We start from the raw sequence: 21,175 nt of genomic DNA, 5'->3' as shown, positions 1-21,175 counted from the left end.
ATATAGGACAAACCAAAACATAAATACGGCACTTTTTGGCCCTATGTTTTTTGTCTGGTTCTCAACCAGGTTTGATTACATTTTGCTTGCAGTCTGATCAAAGAATTCTGAGTTATTACAAAAAAAAACATTATTGTCATAATAAGTAACAGTTTCTGACAGTTATAGTCTTCTAGCTGATCTCCACCTATTACCATAAGTGTAGATTTTTGTTACCATCATTATTTTTATTATTATTATTCGGTCACTCTTGTATCAAATTTCCATCAAACTTAATGGAGATGTACTATGGTGCACAAAAGTATCGGTGCACAATAGAAGTGAAACAATTGGGACGACAGAACGAAGGTCACTGAACCACACCTACCACACGTTGGCAGCCCTGATGTCGCGAGGTGTCATAATCGCCAGCTTGCAATATCCTCATGCAAACATATAGCAAATATTGTATTTATATAAATAGACATTGTCCATACACAGCCAGGCGTTGGTAAACATCATCAGTTGATCGAATTATTCGATAGGCGTCGGACCCCTTGTGCACCGATACTTTTGTGACCCATGGTACAGCATCGTGATCCTATTACACTGACCCTGTTTCAGTGATCGTGAACTATTTATCAAGGTTACAGGCCGCAAAATTTTTAAAAATCATGAATTTTCAACCTCAATTTTCTCCAGAACTATTATAGATACATGAACATGGAAGAAATCTCGTGATGAAATTATTTTCCAAATATATCCGTGGAAAAGAATTGAGGGGCAAACTTGCCTGACATTACCATATGTCGGACACCCCACTTTTAAGCAATTCTCAGTTGCCCTTCCATACAGGAAAAACCAAAACTAAAAGAAGGCGTTTTGCCGTAGATGATTTGTCTGTTCCTGGGCTAGATCTGTGTACTTTTTGTTGGTGGTTTGACCAATAGTTTTTGGTTTATTACAGAAAACGTTAGTTCAGCAATACAGTATCTTCATAGGTGTTCAGTAACTGTTTCTGACAATTACAGCCTTCTACTGCTTATTGCTGATGATGCTGTTTGGTGGTAGCAGCACTACTAGATGTGTGAATTTCTCAAACTTTCAGATTGTGCTACACACAAATCCCTCCCACATGAACATCTACACGCTTCCCTCTCTCTCTCTCTCTCTCTCTCTCTCTCTCTCTCTCTCTCTCACACACACATACACACACACACACACATGCTCACTCATTCGTACACACTGCCAACCTCTCTCTCTCTCTCTCTCTCTCTCTCTCTCTCTCTCACACACACACACACACACACACACACACACACACACACACATATGCTCACTCATTGCTATACACTGCCAGCCTCTCTGTCTGTCTGTCTGTCTGTCTGTCTGTCTGTCTGTCTCTCTCTCTCTCTCTCTCTCTCAGGGGCACACACACACACACACACACACACGTGCTCACTCACTGATTCCTATACACTGCCAGCCTTTCTGTCTGTCTGTCTGTCTGTGTCTGTCTGTCTCTCTGTCTGTCTGTCTCTCTCTCTCTCTCTCTCTCTCTCTCTCTCTCTCTCGGGCACACACAAACACACACACACACACACACACACACACACACACACACACACACACACACACACACACACACACACACACACACACACACAAACACACACACACACACACACGCGCGCGCACTTCTAACCTTCTCTGTCAACAGGAAAGACTTGGGAGGACAAGGTTGCCGATTTACGCAGCGTTTTAGTAGAGAATGGGGTCGACATTTTGGTAGTAACAGCTCTGGACAATGTGGCTTGGCTGCTTAACCTCAGAGGAGCTGACATACCTTTCAATCCAGGTAAGGTACGGTAAGATAGGTGTAGGGAATGGCAGTAAGGTGGGTGAGAAGGTGTAGAGAAGAGTAGGGAAGGTAAGGGAGGAGTGAAAGAGGGTGAAATAGAGGTCAGCAGGGTATGATAGAAGTGAGACTGAGTAAGACTGCATTAGGCAAGGTGAAAAAAAGTTGAGGCAAGCTGAGAAAGTGTGAAATAAACTCTCGGAAGGATAGGGAGGAAAAAGAGAGAGATGGGTAAAATGGGATAGAGAAGTGTAGTTTAGTGTGCGTGTGTGTGTGTTTGTACGAAACCTAGTTCTGTTTCTCGCGGATAAGTGTCGGTGAGAACAGACCGTGGAGAGAGAGAGAGAGAGAGAGAGAGAGAGAGAGAGAGAGAGAGAGAGAGAGAGGAGGGGGAGTGGAGAGGTGAGAAGATGAGGAGAGGGAGAGGGGAAAATGTGTGGAGCGGAAGAGAGAGAGAGAGAGAGAGAGAGAGAGAGAGAGGAGGTGGGGGAAAGGGAGAGGGTGAGACTAAGTAAACATGACTTTTTCCCACCCACAGTTTTTCGAAGTTACGTGTTGGTGGGAGCAGACCGAATACAGCTGTTTACCCCTGAAGAGAAAGTCACTGATGAAGTGGCTCAGCATCTACACGTGAATGACTGTGTGCAGCATACCTGTGTACAGTAAGTTATTATTACTCTCTCTTCCTTGAGTTTGGGATTTTCCAATTTTCATTCTCTTTCTTACTTTTAAGCCAGAATGCAAGAACGAGGCTTGAGCAGGACTTGGGTCCCGAATTTGCTTTAAGCTGGACTTGAAACGCGCTAGCCAAAAATCGATATGTAGAGTCAAAGCTTGAGCCTCGCACACGCCGAGCCGATGCACACAAGTCCAAGCCGCCTCGGAGTGGGTTAAAATGTGATCTGATCTTTGAGAACCTGCTATTTAATGATTCTGTGAGGCAGATTTGCTTTTAAAGCGTTGAATATTTTATCAATTAAGCTCAGTACAACAAAAGATGTTACAACAAAAGACGGTGGCTGTGAGATCCTTGGCAAAAAATAATTTAAAAATTATACATAATGCTTGGCCGTCCAGTATATACAGTATGTAGGCTGCGTTTCGTACCCTTGTACATACAAGCGTTGCTGACAACGTGATATGATATTCATATCTGCATTACGATGGCATCACTAGTTATGTACAGTACGGAGAAGCCTAATAGGTTATGACAAAACTTTCGTGTATATATTCTTATACATCTGCAATTAGAGCCCCCGTAAACTCTTGAAAGTTGCCAGTGTTCGCCGGATTACTAAATAGCGTGGGGTCACTACCCATTTAGAGTTGGTGTACCTTCCTTTAAAAAAAAATCCTATTGGGATTATCACTCATGCATAAAACATTATGCCAGTATTATATTCATCTTAGATATTTTACTGATGCTCTAAATGAGATTTAGGCTGAAAAGTTCTCCACAGTTTTTTAAAAGCCATGAAAGCTTATTGCGTGATTTTGCATTCAGCACATTTTTACAAGTGTTATGAATCTCAGTTGTTGGAAAAATTTATCATACAGTTTCCAAAGATCGTAATCTTTCATCTGGCAAATCCTAACATGGTTCTATCCATTATACACCTAATAATAGTAAGAACTGTACAGCCGAAATCTTACGTGGCCGAGATCAGCAACCCGAATTTTTAAAGGCATGGCATTCCTCTTGCTTTGAGAAAACGTCTCAGTTCTGCTACAGTCTATTTTTCCACATATATTTTAGCTGCGACGTCGACGATGGCACTATATTTTCCTGATTTATCAGCTGATTTCAAAAGGCGCAGGTGTCAAGTGTGGTGTATACATCAGCTCCGCCGTGGGCCCCTGGCAGTGGGTACAAACTACGCGACGCTAACCATAAGAAAGCGCCTCCATATGAGCTCAGTTAGTTCATACGATCTTCGATTATTTAAGTACCATATTGCCTTCATTTTTTATGTAAGATACAATTTCGTTATATCCATTTACCATTTTTCCTTGCAGATGTACATTCACCACCTAAATACATGACTGATCAATACTCAGGCAACACAATACTCCCATGTAGACTGTCCCTAAACTGAGATGGACGCAACCTTCTGTTCCTATTATATTTTGATAAACAAGCCATTTTTTCTCATGTATTATATGTAGATAAATCAATAAACATCCTATTTTAGTAAAGGAACACAAAAATTGTGTAACAGAGGGAAATTCAAGTTGACCCCACTTTTGCACTTCACATTAAGTTATCTGGTGAGTGGTGGCATCTTTTTCCCATTTATGGGGGCTCCCATTAATATCTAGAAAAATAGTTTTCATAATGTCCAGTACAGTTCATACTGTGAAGATAGCAAAATATCATGTGGTTAACAGTCATGTGTGTTACGGTACGTGTGCTACATAACCACTTACACAATGAAATGTCGTGAACTCGGGCCCCACTGTCGATGCAATGTGTCGCTCGGTATGCCTTCACCAAAGCTTGCTCCCGGACTCGCCATACATCCTCCATGACAAGGTTCATTGTGGGTTGAAATGAGACCAAAGGTAAACTAAGTCAACCTCATATGACCTTGACCATTGATCCTTTGATCTTGCCGATCTAATCAGTTCATTATCCCTTCATATTGCATCACTGACAAAAGTTTGGTGGAAATCCGTCTGCATGTTAAGGAGATATTGCGCCCACAACCTTATGACCTTGACCTTGCTGACCTAATTAATTCACCACTTTTCATACTGTATCACTGGCAAAAGTTCGGTCGAAATCTGTGGAGGGGCTCAAGAGATATCGCTCCCATAAGGATAATCTAAGTCGACCCATAATGCCTTGACCTTTGACTCGTTGAATTAACTGAATTAATCGGTTCATTATCCCATCATGCTGCATCATTGACAGAAGTTTAGTGGAATTCCATCAGTGAGTTCAGGAGATACTGCGACTGCAATAGCGTGGATTGAAAATAAGTACCTGTTCATATGATACTTCCAGAGAGTAAGAAATAAGAATAAGAGATTTATTGATAAATTCGCTTAAAGGCAGCCTTCGGTGGTCTCCGCTCGATGTCAAGTCAGTTGCTGTTCTCAGTCGAAAGGTAACAGAAACTTGAATTATTCTTGTCGTGAGCCAGACGGGGTGAGGAATTTTCCCATATTTTTATCCTTTTATCAATGCCGGTCCAAGGATGAATCCATCCCCTCCATTCTAAACAAAAGACCAGAAATGAGTCATAACTCGGGAACCGGTGGCCCAACTGGACTGGATATTTTTGTATTCTTCGTGTTACAACATTTTAACAATACTTCCTCTAATAAAAACTCGTGCTACATGCACCTTTTTTGCTGTGTTATGGTAACAAACAAACATACAGAAATCGGATCATTATAATATAGGGAAGTGTTTAACACAGTAAGAGATATGCGGACTCAATTATAATAGTGAAATAGAGTGAAAAAATTATATTTTACAACAAGACGTGTATATATTTTACGACAGTGCAGTGACGTGTGTATACAGTATTTGTAAAAAATGTCTCTAGAAACATAAGCCTTACTTATATGTGGATAAATGATTTCTTTGGTAAATAGCTTCAGCAGAAAATAAACTTATAGAAAACTAAGTGTTTAGCACAGAACCCGGTAAGCAATAAGCAAATTAAGAGGGCCATTGGCATAATTTTTGACAAGGCCAAAATTGCATTAAATATTTGTTGATGACTGTGATAATTATGCCACATGTAAAGGAAACTACATACATTAATTTAAGCCCCTCAAACCAAACCCAATCAACCGCCCTTTTCGTTGTTGCCCCTTTCACCCTTTTCAAAAATTTAAAATCCCTTCTCTCAAACTAATAGAACTGCAAGCTTAAAGGTAATATGGCTGAAGGTCCTTATTATGTCCTTCAAAAGATCGAAGTGATATTTGAGAAACGAATTTTCTGGAAAAAAAAAATGAGTTTAAATATTCTGCAAAAAATATTCCGTTCCAAATATATAAAAGAACACTGAGATCGTTTAATAGTTAAGGTCTAGGCTCATGATGAGTCTTTATTTCATTACAATTGGTCAAATAGTTACTGAGGTGTAGGAGACAGAAGGTAGAAAACTTAGATTTTGAGATACGGGTCGGTAGGTTTCAATGTCCCTGTACTCATCCATAACGAGATTCTTTTATGCAAAAGACCCTTTTTGTTTTCTTTATATTCTAACGAGAATCAAGTATATACGTTATAAGGATCCTTATCCTTATGGAAATCAAATTTCTTAAGTTTCCAGGCTCCTTGTCCCTTCCCCCTTGAAGTATTGCTGATTTTGATAGCATATTCCTTGTTTCTCTTGCTAAGATGCATTTCTTGAACCTTTTTTCTTGCCTCTTTCAATGTCTCCAGCTTCCTAGGAAGACGCGGCATTTTGAACACTTCACAAATATGCTTCAGGACAGGAGAGTTTTGGGTATGGCTGCTGGAGACGAAGTGTATATCCTTTCTCTTCTAAATTCTCTGGGTAGCTGTTGCGGTGCTGGCCCTAAAATATCTGTAGAGTCGGTCACAAAATTTCTGAAAATTTAGGAAAATTTCTTTAGACATAAATGACCATCAAGACATGAAATTACACGGGTAATGGTGATTGTAAATGATAGGCCATTACAAATGCAAGAAAAGTTTAATATACAGAGCAAAATATAACGCTTACCTTGGCCTGTGAAAATCTCAATCAACAAAAAATCTATGGAACAAAATAATAATAATAATAATAATAATCCATCTAAACATATTAAATATTTAGTGACACACCTGAGATAATCTCAGTGTACACATCGAAATATGAACACTTGGTTTGAGTGAAAATCTCAGTCACTACACGGTCTATGGAAAAAAAAAAAAAAAAATCCCTAAACATAAATCAGATATTTGGTAACTAATAACTGTCATTATTTTAATGTATAAATCAGGACATAAACACAACGTGGCGTGAGTGAAAGTCTCAATTAACAAAAAATCTAGGGAAACAAAAATTTTATCAGTAAATATATGTTAGATATTTGGTGACTAATACCCTTGCAAGTACTGTTTCTACTCATTTCTCACACAAAGCACTACCTTCCTCTGCATCTTCGTCTTTGGACACTTTGTAGATGCTGCTGTCGTTCCGGACTGAAATTATCTGAGGTGATATTTTAACATCAAAGCAAGTGGTAGACGGGAGAAATCTTTTTGTATCCAACATTTCCTTTAATGTTATGTACAGACGACAGCACACATAACCCGTACGTCAGAGAAAAAATATTCACTGACAACTGTCTAAAAACTCCCCTACTCCCCCCCCCCCCCTCACCCCTCTTTCACACTCATTCCTGCAAGTAGTCGCTGGTTCGAGTACGAACCGAGACTCCTTCTCTCTCTCTCTCTCTCTCTCTCTCTCTCTCTCTCACGCTTGTTTATACACACACACACACACACACACACACACACAGTATAAAATATATATATATATATATATATATATATATATATATATATATATATATATATATATATATATATATATATTCAACTACTGTATCTATTTCTTCCTCTCCCTGTCTCTGTATCTGTCTATATATCTATCTCTGGCTATCTATCTGTCCAAATAGATAGATAAATAGATACTTTGCGTGTGTGTTATTATGATTAATCGTTTTTATTATGAGAAAAGCAGGCAAATTAGAAACAACTGCTAGGATAAAGTAGCAAATTTCAACCTTACATATATAAATCATATTTTGAAAGGATTTAGTAGGTCTGTTACAATATTGGCCATTTAAAACTGTAATAGGTTACAATAAATATGATAATATAATGCATAACAGTAAGTAATTTTTTTGGTCACATTATCACAATCATTATCTGGACCTAATTGCTAATAAGGTTCATAATCAATGGGAAAAGATGCAAAATCATCCCAAACCTACTCGTATAATTAAAAGTCCAATACCAAACGTAACATTGCAATTTCGTAAAATTTACATATATACTGAATTTGAAACATACTGTCGTTGCTTGAAGTATTGTTCCTGGATTGGCCACGCTACTGTAGGGTGACAAAGGTGAATGTCTGAGAAGAAGAGAGAAGATTTCTGAGTAGGCTTAACAGAGAGGAACAGAGAGATGGAGGGGAGGGGAAAAGGGAATATTGAATATCAAGGTATTTAAATGTATTTTATTTAATATTTTCTATTATCATAAAATGTAATTTTTCATCAGGGTTGTCATATTAATATATGAGGGAGATCTATAGTTGGTGACCCGTGATGTAGTGGACCCAAATTCATAAGGTCGGGGGTTTAGTCCCACGCGGGGCGAGAATGATGGGCAATCTCTTTACACCCAAATGCCTGTGTTCAGCTAGAAGCAAAATAGCAACCTGTTATCAACGAATGGTTGTGAAGTCCCACATGGGGTGACTAGCTTTGGTAACCCGTAAAATATAGCACCCCCTGTATTGGGTGTTACCACAGGCTCCAAAGGTGAAGTGTCGGGGTTCAGCGCCGCAGGTATGCGCCATCTTCGTTTATGCCCAGTACACTGTCTTTTATGGATGGTGTAAATAAGAATCACTGTGGAACAAAATAGTTGGAAAGCTTCTATATAATGTACATAATAGTTGTCGTCATGTTATGATATGTGACTGGATATATAGTGCATAATGATGATGATCTCTAGATCTGCTGGTGTTGCCGCCAGGATGTTATAGTGCTTGCATTCTTCCAGCCACGCCTAACTATTTATAATAATAATAATAATAATAATAATAATAATAATAATACATTAAACTCTACCGTAACATTACTTGTATGAAACCCTGCTATATTTTGAACCTATTCCCAAAACTCCCGCTCAAGAAGTATTACTATTACTACTACTACTACTACTACTACTACTAATCCTTTCCTCATTATCCAATCCTACATTGCCCCACGAGGAAAGTAGAAGCCTGGGGCTAGGCAAGTTGGTCCTGAATTTAAGATAGAGTGACCAGCCTCACTCATTCCGGGAATGAAGCATGCTTTACGGCGGGGAAAAGTGAAGGGAGGCAGAGTGGCAGAGTAAGGGAGTGGCGCACAACAGCCAGCTGAGGCTGCGGCCACTGCTTGTACGTGAACTCAGCCCCTCAGCGTGGGTAAAAATTACCTATATAATTTACCTCTTTGCTCCTTACAGACTCCACCTAGCGGGCTGGGGAAATATTCTGTACATTGGAAAGAAGATGGATTGGTGAGATACTTTGCTGAATTGCTGACTGTTCAAGGTGATATGATTGCTGGGGTACGAGTGTGTGAAAATGACCCATAAGGAAATGCAGTGCACAGTTTAATCCCCCATAAGGATGTTGGTTATTGGTGTCCATATTATATTTCATTAGGCTAAATAGGAAAAGATTAAGTTGTTCACATGGTGTGTATTAAGTGAACGTAATTGTCAAAAGAAGTGTAAAAATAACCACTGAATACAAGCCTATATATATTTTTAGTACAATGTATAGTGAAAGTTGTGATTCATCGATTTCATGGCAACTGTCTTGGAAAATCAATCATATCTGGTTTTGATCCTTATGGATTTCTGTTAACACTAATTCTGTGTTCAGAGGAGTCTCCTGAACAAAATGAGACTGCTTGGAAAGGATCCTGGGGGATGCAAGGCCACCCCCTCCCCATGTCAGTCCATGAACTACATATTGGAGAGATGCAAGCAGATTAGAAGAGCAGTGGCCACTGATGTAGCGACAGAAAAGAGATAAAGATCCAACAGTGAGGCGAAAAGACAGACTGAAGGGAGCCAGTAAGAATAAGTGATTTAATGAGGCAAAAAGCCTTTGAATCCACCCTATTGAGAAGAACTGTATGTGGAGAGCCCTCCCATACATGAGAACCATACTCCATACAAAGGTGAATAAAACCCCTGTATAAAGTTAACAGCTGTGTGGTGGTACAAAAGGCATGTAATCAGCTTAGCACGACTAATGTGTTGGAGGCAGATTTTCCAAGAGAGATAATTTTACCTTTACATGATAAATCCTGAGAGAATGAAACTCCAGATACATTCAGAGATGATGCCGGTTTGAGTTTAACCCGCCCCATGCCAACGGTGTACATGTATGTCGGCCCCTATATGTGTGGACAGTACCATTGACATACATGTACATCAGCAGTTTGATATATTTGCCAAAATTCAAACATTCAAAATAGGCACCAAAAGATAGGCTGGGATATTCCTGCACCCGTCTAGGCCTCTCAAGCCCTGCCTATATCATCTGTATACCCAACAAAAGCATTTTCGGCTCGAATAGCATAGTTACCGATGAACAAAATAAAGATGTACCTCAATTCAATCAGTGTCGGAGGTGGACGATAAAGTCTATGGGCGTTACTCTGAAGTTTTCAGCCGCCTGGTCAGGGAGAATCGAGCTCAAAATACAGTAGACCTAAATGGCTTCTGTGAGTACTTTTATGGTTGTTTGCCATGTATTCTCATCATTTCTAGCCTACCTAGCAAAAAAAAAAAAAAAAAAGGTCGAAAATTGGGTAGCACCATGGCTCCATGAGGGCTGTTTTGTAGATTTACGTATTAATAATGTTTAAAATGTTGCTTGTAAATAGGGGCAAAAATTGACTTGTGAAATCAAGCAGTAAGTTTTACTTTATTCCGGCTTACTTCGCTGATTCTCTAAGGATGAGAATTTATAAACTTTCTCAACAGTACACAGCAGAGACTAATTAATCACAATTGCTGTTTGTAGTACTGTTAGCCTCTTGAGAAAGTGACTCCACCCCTGACAATCAATAACTAATGCTATAATGATAAATAGGTTCTTGCTGGTGCATTAACTCCTGGTTGGCACAATGGATTTAAGCTTAATACAAAAGGACTGGCCTAAGTACCAGTTATGAATAATGCAAAGCGTTTATGCAAACTAGGAGTGGCAACTAGAATAAGCTTAATGTGGAGAAATAAAACACGAGTTTAACTATATATTAAGCTCAAAGGAAAAGAACTGTAAAATTTATTAATTACAATGAAATAAATTTACGTTACATGTCTCAAAATGAATTCAAAATAACAAGGAGAATACACTCACTTGCTCACTCAAAAGCTGAACACTTAAACCTAGGAAAAACAAAAGAAAATACTGGTCAGTGGAGGGGGCTAAGCGGAATGATTGGGCGTCGGTACGCGGGACGGACGCTGCAATACACTAAACCTCTACGCCGATTCACCGTTTAGGTGGAGATTTCAGGAACTCGCTGTACAACGGCGGCGCTGCTCCACGTTTGGCACAAACGAACCTGCTCCCACGACGATCCAAGCCTGACTGAGTTGGAATTATGGAAGGGGGCGAGGGATGGCCGTGCTTGGCTCAACAGTCAATGGAAAGAAAGTGAGCGACATACGCTCACAGTAAATCACTCAGTGAAGGCGCTAATGTCGCGTGCAAGGATGATCACTTATGAAACAGTGAAAAATGTTCTGAAAACCGTCCCAATTGAGTGAATGCTAGGACAGTTGGACTGAGTGATATTCAGTGAGAATTCCACTAGAATTCGTGGTTTTCACACTGAAACAAAAATGTCACGAATTTATAAATATACTCGTGCGAATTTGTGACATTATGCCCCATCAAAATCAAAATTTTTTCTTCAGAGAAAATTTTTTCGATATACATAGATATAAATCCTAACTCAGTCACACAAGATTCACACTGTGGTGTGTGTACTATCTTGCTACAGGAGAAAATCACAGTCGCCCATGAGCATAAAATCCTCGTATTTATGTTAATAGAAGCAAGCTTGAGGAAAAAACTCCTAGACGATGGTGAAAAATCCTGTACACTGGTCAAACTGAGCAAAAGTTCACTACATTTACATTAACAACTAATTGTTATGTAGTGTGATGTATGTAATACACGGTGTAGATGTGACAGTTGTGGTGTAACTGTGTATACGTGTAAAATTAGGTAATACAATAGCAAATAATGATGACAAGGCAGAAGAGAAGAGGCAGCAGGATGTGTCAGGGATGATCAGCTGATCTGCACGACAATGCTGCACCCGCCAGCTGCACCTGCGAAAGGAATCAAGGTGGAGGATCAAAAGTGTCATTTCTCTCTCTCTCTGCCTAGCAATCAGTACTTATGTTTATTATTAACCAGGAAACGTAGTCTTTGGATTGCTCAAATCTCTCAAGACCCCTGTAGTTTACTGGTTAACCTAGCATTATTAACCAGGAAATGTGCCAGTTCCTGGATTGCTCAAATCTCTGAGAACAAGCAGTTTACTGGTTAACCTAACTCTACACTTACAATTAATGACAGGAAGATGAGAATCCCTACGCAATCTCGGGCAGGTCACATTTTGACGCCCACCGTGGGTGTGAACACTCATGTGGATAATGTGCATTCTCCAGGAATCCTCAGAGAGGCCCACAGCTTGAGACGTTCCACAAGGTAATTCATACACATCTTTGGATTGTCCCTGCGGGGTTCTCGAACTTTCCCCTTAACCTACGGTACATATGTATGTACAGGCCCTGGACTTGATGTGTCCTGTGGGGCCAACGGGCAAGATGTCAGGTCTGCACCCACTTCACCACTGCCCTGTCTCTCAACTGACTCTGAGATTATGGGTGTGGATTCAAATGGCACAGGAAGGACATGTCCCTGATTCGTGGTTCGTGGACACATTACAAGAAAGCACAAAACTATCTATTTCCGGTCCCATTCCTGGCCAGAAAAAGTCAGCATGGATACGGCCCTGAGTTTTCCTTTTGCCCATGTGACCTCCTGAGGCTGAACAATGACCCCATTCTAACACTGCTAGGCGATACTTTGCAGGAACGACAAACTACAGTCAAACCTCGCCCTGGGGTGTTCATGACTCACGGTAGAGCCGTCCTTGTTTATGAAGGAACTTGGCTCGACCTCCCCGTGAATACTTTATCACTCTACCCTTTTGTTTCTTCTGCACGGCAGCAAGTGTCGGGTCAGAATGTTGTTCTTGAGCAACAACTTGGCTACACATCAGATCTTGCTTGGCGATGCAATGGTCACTGGGGTGACAGTTTGGATCTTCAGCCATGGCTCATGTCACTGCAGCCAGAAGTCTGAGTAGTGTCATCTATGGTGCAACTATACTTGGCACCTGGAATATTGCCTATTATTAGGTCAAATAAAGGTTCTGGCATGACAACTGCAAGTGTCGTACCAGTGTAAAAAGGAGATGCCACCTGGATATGTGCCTCAGGGAACAATCTCACTGATCCATAAATAAACTGAGCTTGGATCTGTCGACCTGTGTACTCCTCAGGCCGAACTAGACTCTGCCTGACACAGCAACCTGAGGAACCATCTCTCAGACCTTCACAGGAATGTCTCCCACAAACCCTGGCTGAGCATGGAAGGCACTGTCACCTGTGGGAGGGCCTATGGAGGAAGCAACCAGCCACTGATGAGGCTACTGAATAAATGATGTGGCAAACATGGTGCCCTGAGAACTAGATACCTGAGGGGTCGTACTCGCTATCTGGGGAGATGGAGCATTGGCCTCCTGTGGAGGAGTGTTCACTGTCGCAGGAGGACTAGTGAACTGTGGGGAAATACTCATACTGCTAAGGATGACACCACCGTGCTGCTACTGAGGAATGAAGGCTGCATTCGCCTCCTGCCTCTGATACACTAGGGCTGGTGCTGAAAAGGACTGTCCTGACCTTTGATTGCATGGCTGATACTGCTGCTGGTTAGGGTACTTGTTGTACTGCTTCCACTCAGGTTTCTGAGTGTTTTGCCCCTGGTCCTTCTTGTTTGGACCTTGGCCATTATTCTGGGAATGTCCTTGTTGCTGGGGTTCAGTCTGAGACGGTTTTCCAGATTTGTCAGCGCTCCTGTTCCAGGTGTGTTGCTTACGAGTTTGATACCCGTATGCAGTGAAGAATGCATCAGCCTTCTCCACCATATGGCTGGCGTCCCTTACCTGGCAGATCTTAAGCTGAGCCATAACTTCAGTAGGCCACGACTTTTCTAGCTGCGTGCGCAGCATAAGGTCGATTATCCCCTCATGCGTGGAAGGAGTTTCATCTTTCTCCATCCACTCATCTAAGTAAGCACTAAGCCGATCAAGGAACTGAACGGCAGTCTCTTTTTCTTCTAAACACGCCCTCATAAACTGACTCTTGGTGTCGTCAACTGTAAGACCGTACTCTTTGACGAATGTGGCCATCATCATCTCATACGTGAGATTGTCTCCACGAATTCTGTGGAGAACATCGAGGGCAGGGCCCTCAAACAAGCTAAGAAACTGGAGCTGCTTAGCTGCCTCATCCAGCTGATACAGCTGAGCCATGTCTTTAAAACGAGCTATGAATGGCTTGATTCGCTCGCCTTCCTTGTATGGAGGAAGCTTGATGTGTGGGTTCGCCAGAACATGTGCAGGGAGAGCGCTCGTGGAGCTTGGGCCAGCTGCACCAGATGTGTCTGAAGCCAAGGAGTCTCACTTGAGCTTCAACATCTCAAGTTCATGTTTTTCACATGCCTCGCGCTAGGCACGTTCATGTTCTCGTTCTCTCTCTCGTTGTTCACGCTTGTATTCACGTTGTTCTCGCTCATGTTCTAACTCGAGTTTGCATTGTTTTTGCTCGTGTTGACGTTCTCTCTCACGTTCTAACTCGAGTTCGTGTTGTTTTTGCTCGTATTCACGTTGTTTTTGCTTGTATTCGCGTTTTTCTCACTCGTCTTCGCGTTCTCTTTCCCGTTCCTCACGCTGAATTCGATGCTCTTCACGAGCATCGTTCTCGCATTGCTGCTCGTAACTAAGCCGAGAGAGTACATACTCTTTCACTTTTGGGGGGTCGCTAAGCCCCATATCTTTAGCGTCCTGTACATAGACGTCGGTAGACATGATGCTAACTCAGTCTGAGTGAATTAAAGCTAAGTACTGACTGCTATTTTGCAGAGAAATGCCAATAATCAAGAATAATGAATATAGGCACAGGTTAGTGGTGACCAGTTTTATCTAGTTAAACTGGTAAAGAAAAAACTAAAAAAATAACTGACTGTGGAAACTATTATGTAGAATTAATAGAAATGAATCATTAATCACCAGTAAGATAGTGCCTATAGACTTTAATGATAAATACCTAAGTATGAGTGAGTGAGTATTATCTCGTTAATAACTTTAGAGCTAGGAGTTAATATCCTGGTGAGGTCGCCAGATGTCACGGGGTTTTGTAAATTTACATATTACTAATGTTAAAAATGTTGCTTGTAAATAAGGGGAAAAATTGACTTGTGAAATCAAGCAGTAAGTTTTACTTTATTCTGGCTTACTTCGCCGATTCTCTAAGGATGAGAATTTATAAACTTTCGCAACAGTAAACAGCAGAGACTAATTACTCACGAGTGCTGTTTGTAGAACTGTTAGCCTCTCGAGAAAGTGACTCCACCCCTGACAATCAATAACTAATGCTAATAATGATAAATAGGTTCTTGCCGGTGCATTAACTCCTGGTTGGCACAACGGATTTAAGCTTAATACAAAAGGACTGGCCTAAGTACCAGTTATGAATAATGCATAGTGTTTATGCAAACTAGGAATGGCAACTAGAATAAGATTAATGTGGAGAAATAAAACACTAGTTTAACTATACATTAAGCTCAAAGGAAAAGAACTGTAAAATTTATTAATTACAATGAAATAAATTTACATTACATAAGTCTCAAAATGAATTCAAAATAACATGAATACACTCACTCACTCACTCAAAAGCAAACACTTAAACCTAGGAAAAACAAAAGAATATACTGGTCAGTGGAGGGGCTAAGCGGAATGACTGGGCATTGATACGTAAGACGGATGCTGCAAACACGCTAAACCTCTAAGCCGATTCACCATCTAAGTGGAGATTTCAGGAACTCGCTGTACAATGGCGGCGCTGCTCCATGCTGGGCACAAACGAACCTGCTCCCACGACGATCCGAGCCTGACTGAGTTCGAATTATGGAAGGGGGCGAGGGATGGCCATGCTTGGCTCAATGATCAACAGAATGAAAGTGAGCGACATATGCTCACAATAAATCACTCAGCAAAGGCGCTAATGTTGCGCACAAGGATAATCACTTATGAAACAGTGAAAAATGTTCTGGAAACCGTCCCAATCGAGTGAACGCTGGGATGGTTGGACTGAGTGATATTCAGTGAGAATTCCACTATAATTCGCCGTTTTCACACTGAAACAAAAATGCACGAATTTATAAATATACTCCCGCGAATTTGTGACAAGGGCCCAAAAGTCTGCTGGCAATCGGGTAGTTAATATTGTTAATATTAACGGATGTTCCTACGGAAGCTTATGGTGGCTCAAAAGTGCAGAAACTGAGACGTGGAGGTACTAAAAACAACTAGGTTACTTTTATCCTAATCAGCTAAGAAGTTGGGTGTCCCGTGGCCTCCCCCATGTCTATTTGAAGTAACTGCTGTGGTGGATGTAGCAAGAAGCAGATTGATAGGTAAGAATGGAGCCCTCAGTGTAAGGATGGATTGGGTTAGATATACAGCTTAGAGGGTCATTGATCAATAAAAGGAAGAAGACCGGTGACATGACAGAACCTTGAGGAACACCACTATTGATAGCTCTAGGAGAAGATTGGTGGCCGTCTACAGCAGCAGCTTAGAATGACCAAAAAGGAGAGTATAGATGAAGGCACAGATAGGATAGAAACCGCAAGTGGGCAGTTTGGAAAATAAATATTTGTGCCAGACTTGGTCAAAACCCAAAAGGGGGATGACCAGGAGTCTGAAACGACGGTGAGAAGATCTCTAGTGGACAGTCTATGGCAGAACCCACACTGGCTATCAATGTGAAGGTTATGACATGAAAGGTGCCTTTTTTGTTATGAATAATTTTAAAACTTTGGAAATACAGGATGCTAAAGCAAATGGGTAATACAGGTATGGGAATGGTCACCTTCCTTTTGGACAGACTGAGTGAGAGTCAGCTTCCAGCAAGAAGGAAAGGTTCAAGTCGACAGAGGCAAAAGAGTTTATCTGGGCAGGGTGTAAGCATAGCAGCACAGTTCTTGAGAAAAACATGAAGAACTCCATCAGGCCCATATGCTTTGTTAGTACTGATGCCAATGAGGGCAGAAATTACATCATATGCAGAAATGTTAATGTCAGCCTTGAGGAAGCTAGGAGGAGGAGAGAAATGAAGGAATAGCTTCTTAATCATCTAAAGCGTTATTGCAGGAGAAAGTTTGGGTGAAGAGTTCCTCCTTATCAGGAGAAGAAACAGCACCATCAGAGCTGAAAGTAAGAAAGGAAGTTGAAGTAACGGTGATAGAGAGGTTTTTGTCAGGGTGCCAGAATAAACAGGAAGAATATTTGAGTTGTAGATTTTAGATCATTTAGTGCAAATTAAATTATTCTTACCAAAACAAAGAACAGACTTAGCATAATTTTTGGCAGAAATGTAAATCAGATGAGATTCAGGAGTGTGTTGATGCTGGTACCATTAGTAGGCGTTCTCCCTGGTGTGGACAGCATTAGAATAAGTGTGATTAGGCCAAGTTTCTTTTTATCAGTCAGGGGATTAGAGAAAGGAATGTATGCTCCCACGCCAGAGTAATAACCTCTCTAATGCACGAGGCACACGTAGATGGCTCTCGGCCAAGAAAGCAGTAATCATTCTAGGGAAAGCCAGAGATGTACTGCCTGAGGACATCCCATTCAGCAACCCCAAAGTGTCACAGACTTTATGGGAGAGTCTGCAGACCTTAGTGAAGCGATAAGACAGGTTAAGGTAATGAGGTTGTGATCGGAGGATCCCAACGGAAAGGTCAACAGAATAAGCAGAGGGATTAGTTAGAGGGAAAGATTAAGTATGTTGGAACTCTCTCCAAGATAGTCAGGGATAAGAATAGGGAGGATAGAAAAGATGTAGGCTGTTCACCAGGTGGATCGTGAATAAAAAAGAAGAGCCAATAGTATTGCTGAATACTGAACTCGCCCAGAATGGAGATTTTAGAGGAGAAACTGACAGAATGTGTTTCATCTTAGTAGGGTTTAAGTACATGGCACGTACATATTTAGTCTGAATATTACATGATAGCCGAAATCAGAGTGAAGAAATTTAAGAGGATATAATTATGTTCAGGACCACAAGAGAAAGAATAAGATATGATGGTACCATGATTAAATATATGCATTAACCACCATTGTCTTTGGGATGAGTAAAACGAAAGTAGAAGTATACAGAGAAACTTTTCCCGTCAGATGTCTCAGACAGCTGAGTCTCAGTGAGTATGAGAAGTTGATATTTAGAGGAAAGGAGGCGTAGGTCAAGAGAGAGAAAATTAGAGGAAAGACCGCGAATGTTAAAAAGGTGAATGGAGAGAGTCAGACAATGGTTCCATGCATCTCGCTTGGTCGCTTGATCATCACCCCCTACACTGGGAACTCCGAGGCAAGATGTTGAGACGCCATTTCTAAAAACTTTTCAGACTAGAAGTGTGGTATGTAATGTATATGCAGTTAGGTGTACTGTATAATAGATGATAATGTATAGGAGAATATACTGGCCTACTACCCATGTTACTGAAAACCAAAACAGGTTCAGAAAATGGGGATGAACAGAAGCTAGTTCAGTTGGCTGGTGAAACGGGTTTCAACTCTCCTTATCAACAGCTTTCCATCCACTTCGGGAGTAGTGACCTGTTAGACTGACGTTATTTACGTACCGGTATTTATTTATTTGCCCATCTATCTATACGTATAGTCAGCCCATTAGTCTACCTATCTATGTATTTATGTGTTTCTATTTGTCTGTGTATCTACAGTACAGTATGTATATCTGTCCACATTTATAAGAACTGTCTATCTGTCTGTCTACCAATATGTCTGTAAAGATATCTATCTATCTATCTATCTCCTCAGGATCCTGGACTACGCTAGCATCGAGGACAGTCTCAGAGCCCTTGAGGATGACCCAGCAGTCTCTTCAGTTCAAGTCAGCAGCGTTACGGCATCCTACGCCATCTACAACGCTGTATGTCTTTTGTATTTTTTACAGTTTTTGTCTGTCTAATGATACAACGCCAAAGGTCATGATTTGGAGGCTGTTTCCTATTCAGTGGTTTATAGAAAATTACACCGCCTCCAAGTTGATTTAAAATGCCTTCCTTTTTGCTGCCGCTGCCATTAAGAATTTGCTGGCAGTACGCTACTTATAATCGTAGGAGAACTAAGGTCCGCTTGCGATGTCAACAATGTCTTTTTTTGTTTTGTTTTTTTCTGGTAAAATTTGCATCAAGTAGTTGCATTACGTCGTAAGCCTTCTTTAGGGGCAATTTTATGCTGAAGGTGAATGCTTTCTATGCACAACTTCGTATGCCGTCTTCTTTTGTTGTAAAGCCTTATGTAATACAATCAATGATTCCCTTTATGATTTTGACACCGTGTCGCAACCCAAGGATGTGTTGCGAAACTTAGCGTGATAATTTCTCCTTGACGTGACTTGATAGCATCTCTTATTCAGTGATTTACTTGGCATGCTTCTGTACGATCGCCCAAACAAATGATGTCTCGCTTTCTTTAAGTTTCAGACAAAACTCCGAGGGTCTGGTACGTTCACTTGATTGAGTTAGGAGATGGAAACAACCCTTGCCTGCCCTGCAAGCATTATTTATGGTGTAAAAAAAAAAAAAAAACTAATCTTGTGAAAGTATTCGTTAACTTTAGCGTTTATTTTCATTTAGGTCGATAACAGTAATTAAATAAGAAGCGACATCTGGCATGTTTCTATTTGTCGTCAAGACTCATGCCAGCAGTGTTACCAATGTAGCAATTTACTCGCTAAATTTAGATATTATAAAAGCAATCCAGCTGGTAATATATATATATATATATATATATATATATATATATATATATATATGGCGCTCTTTTAAAGTCCTGTCCAGCGTTTTTTCATAGATTTCCCTCAGTCTGGTGGATTTTTACCACCTTTGAGATCAATCTAGCGTATTTCCAAAATTTCTCCTTGGAAACACTGCACGCCAGCCCTGGCCGGTGGCCCCTTAGCACTTTGGTGATTACGTCAGTAACGTCAGTGACCACGCCGTGAATGAGAGTGGGTGTGTTGGCCCTTATCACGATCCCCCACCTTTTTTATTTTATACAATCCATTTCGCCTTTAGTTCTCTTCATTGCCACACTCTTAACTATCATCCTCTCCCTCTTTAGTTCCTTCATGAAACTGCCCTACATATTGCATGTTGGTTTTTCATCGAGTGAATAAAAATTACTAATTTTCCACCAATAATTGCATTGGTTTCATTAACTTAACTGAATACCAGCAGATTATTTTTTTTCTTGATAGCAACACAGGTGGTTAGGGGTTGTTCTTGGGCACATGCAATAATTTGTCTCTCGGTCTAGTGCTGTGCTACGAGGGGGGCCATTTGGCAAATTTTCCATATTCTACCCTTCTGTATATCGCTTATCCATCCGTTAACTGTCCTTTTCTTGATGTTAAGCTGCAGGTTATCTGTCTTGCTGGAATATTTGGCAAAGAGCAATACTCTGCTTGCACTGACAGGCTGTAGTGTCATGTTGATCCATCTTAGTGCTCACAGTACGGATGGGAGTAATCGAATATTTGTAATCGATTATTTCAATTGCTTTAAAAAGTGCAGTAATCCTTTTTTTTTTTTTCTTGTAATCGATTACTTGAAACGATTACTACAGAAGAATCACATTCACTTTTGAGTTTATCAGAAAAATATTTTCTTTGAGAAATAAAAGAAACGTAACACGCTTTGAACGTTTTCTTTAATGCCACTGTAAAGTTCATCATTAAGGACCTGTGCTCTGTCTTATTAGTTTCTACATATTCCATAACTTTTTATTTAGTACATGGATTTTTTTAAATATTTGTGTTTTATGAAAGTTTCTTGGTCGCACAAATGCTCGTGTATTAAGTATATGTTAGGGTTTAAGGCATGAGTACCGGACAAGTTGGATAAAACACCTTCAGGAGAAGCCTTTTATTTGAAGACGTTTTGCTCCTACAGACCTTTCTTCACATCGAGTGATCGAGCCACTCTATTTGAAGAAGCTCTATAGTGGAGCGAAACCGGAAACGTCATCTATAAAAGGCTTCTCCTTAGCAAGGTGTTTGATCAAGTATATATTACTTCTAAACGAAACGATGTTAGTTTGATTGCATATTTTTGGATTTTTTTTTTCTATTATAGCATAGGTAACCCCTTCTCGCACACCCCAGTCCCTCATGTCCCT

At 40.6% G+C, this 21,175-nt stretch overlaps 1 protein-coding gene across 1 annotated transcript in view; it reads left to right on the top strand.

Annotated features, from left to right (window-relative positions):
• The window catches only part of LOC145409302 (xaa-Pro aminopeptidase 1-like), a 617,499-nt gene that overhangs the window by 276,468 nt on the left and 319,856 nt on the right, over positions 1–21,175 (top strand). Inside the window, exon 9 of the mRNA XM_080279779.1 lies at positions 18,812–18,923. Coding sequence (XP_080135905.1) covers positions 18,812–18,923 — 112 coding nt within the window. The remainder of the gene's footprint in view (positions 1–18,811; positions 18,924–21,175) is intronic.

This window comes from Coenobita brevimanus, chromosome 80 (genome assembly GCF_032717465.1).
Source record: "Coenobita brevimanus isolate Jiangsu-jjx chromosome 80, ASM3271746v2, whole genome shotgun sequence".
NCBI lineage: Eukaryota > Metazoa > Arthropoda > Malacostraca > Decapoda > Coenobitidae > Coenobita > Coenobita brevimanus.
Note: the sequence above shows the minus strand (reverse complement) of the source record. Positions and strands in the feature narration are given on the sequence as shown.